General features: G+C 40.2%; 1 protein-coding gene across 1 annotated transcript in view; it reads right to left on the bottom strand.

Annotated features, from left to right (window-relative positions):
* Positions 1 to 7,879, bottom strand: part of NAA30 (N(alpha)-acetyltransferase 30, NatC catalytic subunit) — a gene marked incomplete at both ends in the record, with an annotated part of 10,427 nt that extends 2,548 nt beyond the window's left edge. The window contains one exon of the mRNA XM_009582997.1: positions 7,169 to 7,879. Within this exon, the coding sequence (XP_009581292.1) occupies positions 7,169 to 7,879 (711 nt within the window). The remainder of the gene's footprint in view (positions 1 to 7,168) is intronic.
* Between the last annotated feature and the right edge of the window lie 4 nt (positions 7,880 to 7,883).

The raw sequence follows: 7,883 nt of genomic DNA, 5'->3' as shown, positions 1-7,883 counted from the left end.
GGGGGGGAAGACCAGGTTAAGGCATAAATCACCCTTTCACACAGGCTGCCGCAGAGGGAAAAAAAGATTCATTCCTGTTTTATAGTGATCTGAATTTTTATGTACAAGGGCTGTGGTAGATAACATGTTTAGTTTTTGTCTGGTTTTAATGGCAAGGCCACAATGGATCAGAGAAAAATGTTGCTGCGTTTAATCATTAGAAACTGTCATTTTCAGTCATATGATACCCAAAGAACAAACAAAAAAGCACACAGTTAATTTCACACATTTTAACTGTTCAGAGATTTCATTTGTTAAGAGCTATGTGCTCACAGTTAATCCCAACGGTATTGTCAGAAAAAGCATGGTCAAGGAGATGTAGTTATTCTGAAATATTAAGAAAAAAAAAAACAAACCAAAAAGAAAAGAGCCCAACTCCTCCGCAAACACTTACCAAACCACTTGCACAACCACTGTGTTCACCAAAATTTTACCATGAAATATATTAGAGGAAGAGTGTAAGAAAAACTAAATCATATGTTACCTGAAGGATTAGGTACCATGACAGATTAATGACATTATAACCTGCAGCAGTAAAACTGAATAATGCTGCAGAGTAGGATAGCATCCAAGGGGAGAATGAATTACTACTCATTCAGGAAAGACTGACAGAGATAAAAAAGAAACTCGTAATTGTACGTACGGGTGCATAAGTGGATTCACAGACTTTAACAGACCTGTATCTGCAGGGGGGGAACCAGCCTTCGGCTCAAGTGTAGCAACTAAACCGGGACTAGAGCACATGATTGGCACAAGCATGTGCTGGCACAAGCACTTTGGACTTACAAATTTACAACAGTAAGACATGTCAAACGAAAAGGACTTGCCAGAGCCAGTATTGCCAGGCCTCAGTGCAGCCCACCTGTGAACCCAACGCTCGCTTCTCCAAAGTCTATGGTATATACGCTATAGTATCCAACCACCTGAACCTTATGTATATAGCTTGTAGGCTAAGACTCTACAGACAGAGGATTCATTCAGGCTGATCATCTTGCAGGCACAGACCCACAGCTTTTTTGCCCCAAGAATAACATCTTCTAGCATCTCTACCTGGATGGTGGGTTATTAACCAAGTGAGCTGTCAACCAGGAGCTGCATCAAAGGTGAAATGAAGCAGCCCAAAATCTATGAGCTGCAGTTCCAAAGCTCTATGATACAGCATGATCCTAACACCACTTCTAATATAGTTTAAGCTCATCAGGCAAATATAATTATTGCTAAGTTTTTATTTGGCAGGAAAACATTTTTTAGCAGTATTCAAGAACAACCCTGAACAATCTAAACAAGTGGTTTTTCAAACAAAAACTGTGGCATGATCCAAATGGACTGAAATACACAGTCTCTAAGCAGTCTCATTTGTTCTAAAACAGAGTTTATTACATAGAAAAGAAAAGCTGTACTTATACAAAAACTGTGTATGCAAAGTGTCAGCTCAAGGCAAGTTTTGTATCTCAGCTCAGACCTGAGAAAACCAGGGAGTTAAATAAAGAGTATCATCAGACAGACTGTTCGTAACATTGCTATAATTATGCAGAGTACCTAGATGTAATCTTACACCCCACTAAAAAAAAAAGCACACCGCAAACTAGCATGTTATAGTTATGCTGTGCCCTGAAGTGAACACGTGCAAATTGTTGATCGTAACAGTCATGCAGAGAATTTTGAAGATATATCTTTTTCCCCCCCGCCCCCTACACATTTGAAGAGCAGTGACATGCTAGACATTGCATATCTGTGTTCCTTCTTGTTTAGGGCACTTTTCAGAAAAGCTATGTTCATGAATCATATATTTAAAACACTAAATGAACAGCAAAGAATTTTGTTTCAGTGATCAAAGAAGCAAATACCCACTGGTTTTACCACTGTTGCCAGAGTGCTGAATAAAGTATGACTTTGTTACCAGTTCCCCAAACACTTAAATCTATTTCTCTGTCTTTAGGCAGGTAAGTCTGCCAGTTAATCTACGGTTGTTCCACTTACAGAGGGAGTGCTGCATTTCCATCTCAATTTGAGGTTTTTTGTTGCCTCTCCTCTCCTTCCTCCTTCTCTCCAACCTTACCTAAAACTGGAAATGAACCTAAAATGTGGTGTAAAACTTCGTAATTTAATCCCCTGGAGAAGGTTAAACTGTGTAAATAAAAAAACCAGACTGAAATAGGGAGAGCGGGGAGGAGAGAGAAAAAGTAGTTCCCACACAACACCATTTATGAAAAGACAATCGTGGGCCAAATTTTCTTTTCAGGTATATGAGAGTACTTCTAAACATACAAGTTTCTACAAACAGAATTCAGCCCAAGTTACTATAATATATTATAAACCCCACAGAGTACTCTAAGATTTACTTCAATCGTAAGTCATTAGCAGGATTAACATACATGAATTCAAATCCAATATTTGCATCAACTTTGTTCTTATGAATAAGTTTAAATGTTTAAAACAAACTAGATTTTAATATCTTCATATTGCAACCATGTATTACTAGAAGAGTTAGCACAGAAATGTCTGTAAATCAGCAAGAATATTACTTTTCACAAAATTAAACAATTGGCATTAATTTCATTAGCAAAGATGGCATTAAACTTATCAGCCACAGTCTGAGTATGCATTTAATACCTAGATCCTGTGACATTTTTTCCCATTTAAAGAAGATTAAAACAACCAACTAGCCCCTGAAAGAGAAATTTTGCAGTTCAAATGCAGTAGAACCTGTGCTACTGCAATACAGCTTTCCTTTCGCACATGCACCAAAATCCATCCCAAAGTATCACAGAAACAGCTCTGTATGAATCCTTCGGCTTACATTTAGCGATCATGTTACTGAATGCTATTAGAGGATACATTTAGGCTAATGGTTTTAACCTAAAGTCTGGCAGTTCAGTCAGAGCTCTTTATGATACTGGGCAAATCACTAAGTCGCTCTGTTTCCACTCTATGAAACTGGACACGAGTAATTCCCTCCTGTGCAAGGGCATTGCCAGAATAACTACACTAGCTGTTGTACGTACTCAGACGCTGCAATGACCGAAGTTTTCACAAAGCCGCTGACAGCGAGAACTAGCACAGCAAGCCTGTATCTGAAACCACGATCACTCCTAAGAGGAAACTGGAATACAGAGAGAGTTTGCAAATTGGGAATGGATGTTACAGAATTTCTTCCTACGTCTGCCATGAGACTAGGAAGACTTCCCAGTTTCCTAACTTTTCTGGTTCTTCTTTTATGCCCCAAGTTTTCTGCAACTGAAAAACAGGGACGATCTCTTACAAGTCTTAATTTCAACATGAAGTATGCTTAGACTCTTGAATAAAACCCAATTAAAAAAGAAAAAAAAAAGGCAAAGCATTAGTATAAAACAAGATCTTAACTGCAGTCATTTAGGATTTACAACACATCTAAAACCACTTACATGGAATTAATAGGTTATTTCTAAACTTGTGAAAGTTTAAATTATAAATGCTGCTATAGCTAGTGGCAAAGTTAAGAACCCAATAAAAGCACAGATTTTCCAGATTTTTGTTAAAAGGCAGCTGAGTGGTGCAGTATTGTGAATTACAGGAGACGTTACAACACTCAGCCAGAACTCTGCTTTTATTACGTCCTGTCTTATCCAAACTTTGGCACAGAGCAAGATTTCCTAAGCTCACCTCTCCCACGCTGAAGTATTTTGAAAACAATTTTCTGAAATATTTAACATATCAGTTCTAAATGGAAGTTTTAGAACTTTAACACTGCTAAGACTAGAAGCCACAAAAACACTTTAAAAGGAAGCTACAACTTTGAAACTGCATTTAAAATCCATATGGAGACAAAGCCGTAGCCATGCTTAAAAATGCTTCAAGTGAAACACAAGATACCCCTTTCCTCTGTCATTTTTTGACAGAGGAGTGGTTATCATAGGTCATTTGAAGAAAAACTGGGTTGACAGAGCTCCTGGGAATAAGTAAAAACCAGGCATTTACAGGGCATCCACACCTACCACACAGTGCAAACCTGCTCTTCCAAAGACAGGTAAAACCCGAGTTTAAGCAGACAGTTGCAGTTTATGGAGGAGAAGGTTAGTACCTTGCAACAGCTCAGTCACATAATGCTGCAGTGTAACACATCAGAACTGATCATCAAGGATTCCCAACTTGTTACCCCTAAAGTCAGGAAGACAGTTACACGGATGAATTTGAGATTAAAATGAACAGGTTTTGAAGATTCCTAGTATGTCCAGGTCCTTTTAAAGTGGAATATGAACTTCTTTTTAGAGCGTACAGTTAGGAAGTGGCTTGATACAGCAAAACACGCTAGTGACTAGTTAGGATTGGTCCTATACCTTCCCTCCAGCTGTGCATTCTCACCTCCTCTCTCGCACCAACACCAGTGCCTGTGACATCCTACCATGAATATATTTGGAGCTCTAAACCAACAGAAACCTGACCCTAAAACATATACATACACTTATAAATATATGTTGGTGGTGGGAGGGGTATCTTGGTTTCCCAAATCAGAGAAACACAAGGGTTGGCACAAGCCAGGAAAAGGTAGTTGAACAGAAAGGAAAAGCAAGCAGCCCTTTTGGTTGCACTAGCCATTAGAGCAACGGTGCACCTTGGGAACGCCAAGCCAAAACTCAGCAAGTTTCAAACCCATGAGATAATCATCGACAGGGATAATGTTAATAATGCCTTCAGAAAATAGCTCTGCATTGTCAGGTATCCAAAATGCTAGATAGCAAAATTATGGTGTTTAAGATGGTTTACTGAATAAATATCAGCAAGGGACAATTGCTGATCATTTACGGAAAATACACATCCCACCTTCAAATTTAAATGGTGTTAGTACTTTCCCCTCACATGTTGAGAACGGGAAAGGAGCCCACGGCAGTGCCATGAAGACAGGGGAATATGCATCGGCAAATTTTTAAAATGGTGATGGTGAAATTCACTAAAGGAATTGATTGAACCCCCACAGATATTTTTTCAAATACAATCAAACTGCAGTCTAACCCCTCTCCCCAAGACCAATCAAAACCAAAACGAAACCTGAAACCAGAAGGGTGTGAGGCCACAAGGCATTAATGACAAATGATTCTGCGAGATCAGGCACTATGCTTCTGTTCACCATCCTGACACTGTTCTTGCTAATTGGAATATGCAGTCCCTGACTGAAGATAAATATTTTAAAGAGACTTACAAAATAGAAGTAGTTCAGGAATCCATTAACTGCAGGAACAAATTAAATTTTATAGAACAGAACAACCTCTAAAAAACAAACCCTAAAAATACTAAAACCAGTCACAAAAAACACTCATCAAATTGGACTCAACATAACTGCAACAGCTTCAACTTATTAAGTAGATAACAATTTGCTAACAGCTTTAGACATTCATAGACATATATTCTTCTCCAGTTTTATGTACTTCACATTGTTCCACCCTTCAAAAAAATGGCAAATCGAGTAGAATTACACAGAGTTCAAGTAAAGTTTTGTTGATTCTTCAAGGCTATTAAAAAAAGAAGCTGTCACTACAAAATAAGCTTAAGACACTTTCTTTTCCTTGACTGATATCTTATTCTTTGAATGCATTTGTTAAAAATAAATACTAGAAATCATTTGTTTTAGTGCTCTGTCAAACATTTTGCCATTGCTCTTTTCGTAACAAAATTCTCAAGTTACTCCCTGACAAAAAAATGAAGATTCAAAGTCTAAACAGATGCATTGTGATCTAATAGTATCCAGCATTGCCTTGGCATTACCGGCAATACACTTGATGCTGAAAGTATGGACATTTGTAGTTCACAAGCATTTCTTTTCAGTATGAGGTAAATCAGTCACACACATAGCTCAGTGCTTGAAAAATACCATTCTGCTCTGATCAGCATCCTTATAATGGCAAACATGACTTTGCACCAAACAATGTTTTCAAATATTTTCGTACTTCTATTTTGTTCTATTTTGCTCAACATCCTATAGTCCTACTGCATTCCCTCTTCAGGTTTTAAGAAGCACAGTTCTGAAAATCCTCCTATGAATCATATAAATCCCGCTATAAATTATACCAGATCCTAAAACAACAACATTCAGGAAGTTTAAGGCCAGATGGATTCCATTAGCCTCACCTCCTGTACTCATATCCTATTAAAATTTTACAGAAATATTACTGAACTGAAGGGTGTGTTGGCTCTGGCTAAATCATAGCTTTCAGAGAAGTGTCCAGCCTTGATTAAAACATCAAGAGAGAAGAATTCATCATTTATCTTAGCAAGGAAGTGCCATACACTCCCATAAATGTTCTGCTTTGCAGTCATAAGTTTTCCTATGAGTAAATTAAACACAGCTAAGCTCCTACTATGCACGTATACCCCTCAGGCCAACTTATACTCAGTTTCATATACCTGTGGACGGATTATCATCCTAAAAGCATACTTTTCAACTAAGACACATAAGAAGTGCTAAACGTTTAGAAAGACAGGGTGACAGCCAAATCAATCTTTTCGATAATGCAGTAGGAAGAATATAAAACTAAATACATCATTAGTACAGCAAGACAATCTAAGCAGCATGAGAATTTCTGCATGCTGCACACACTATCACATCTGTAAGAAGCAATACAGTTGTACTTGTCTTTTTCAAAGCTAGTAGACCAAAAAGTCTACAAAACCTTTAACAGTGTCTCTCCAGGTATCACTTAACATTTATATGTTAGCCACGCTGAAGTCTATTTTAAAACCATTGTGCAAGAATTACTAAGCACTCGTAAGACACCAGTGGACTAAGCACTTTCTTTTTTAAATACAAACCTAGGAACTGAGACAGAATGATAGAATGAGCTACCAAAGGTCACAAAAGCCAATGTCAAAACCAAGATTAGAAGCCTTGAATTCCTGGATCCTAGCCCTGTGCTCAAACCCTTTCCCCACCACTTATATATTAACAAATGTAGGAACTTCAGGCATATGCTTTACTTACACATGCAAAGGTCACAAGAGGACTTCATTAGGAAGACAGGTACTTCCAAAAAAGCTTAGCCTTATCCACAAAAAGATTATTAGAAGTATTTCTGCAGATGTCAACCCTTTCATCCTCTCCTCCCCAGCCCCAAACCACTCCCAATTCCTGCCCGCCCTTGCCCCCTCCAGCACTTACCAAAAAGCAAAGTTGTGGCCAGTTGTGGATAAAATACCTATATGTGTAAATGGAGTAGGGTTCAGACAGATCTTTGGTGATCAGTCTCATGATATCGGGCATCTGCAGCTCTGACTCATATCGGACGTATCGTATCGTTAGGTCCTCCTCGGGCTGAGAGTCCGTTCCCGAGCCTTTCAAACTGCAAGCTGCTGCTAAGGACCTGGAGAGTAGCAGCAGAGACTCCTCCTCCTCCCCTCCTTCATCCCCCTCCTCCTGCTCTTCCTCCTCCAAGCCAGTCCCTCCTGCCAGTCCATTGCGGGCTGCAGTCTTAGCAGCAGTCGTAGTTGTGGCAGCAGGCTGGCTCCTGTCCCCTGTTGCCGCTGCTGGGGGAGAAGGAGGAGGAGAGGGTGCAGTCCTTCCCTGGGGAGGGAGGTGGTTGGTAAGAGGGGATGAGCACGGTGCTGTGGTCGGGGGCGATGACTGCTGCTGCTGTCCGGAGCCCATTGTTTTGCTGGCTCGCTTGTTCTCCAGCCCCTCGGGGGCTGCCCCTGCCTCCGAGCTGAGGATCTTGCTCTTGAGGGAGGCCCGCAGGTGCCGCAGCTCGGGGCTGATGAGGCCGTTGAGCTGGTGGTTGTGGTGCGGGGGATGGTGGTGGTGGTGGTGGAGGCGGTGCTGCTGCGGCCCCCCCTTGCCGCCGTCGCTGCCTCCTCCTCCTCCTCGCTGCTGCTGCTCC

This window comes from Fulmarus glacialis, unplaced genomic scaffold (genome assembly GCF_000690835.1).
Source record: "Fulmarus glacialis isolate BGI_N327 unplaced genomic scaffold, ASM69083v1 scaffold38648, whole genome shotgun sequence".
Classification (NCBI taxonomy): domain Eukaryota; kingdom Metazoa; phylum Chordata; class Aves; order Procellariiformes; family Procellariidae; genus Fulmarus; species Fulmarus glacialis.
Note: the sequence above shows the minus strand (reverse complement) of the source record. Positions and strands in the feature narration are given on the sequence as shown.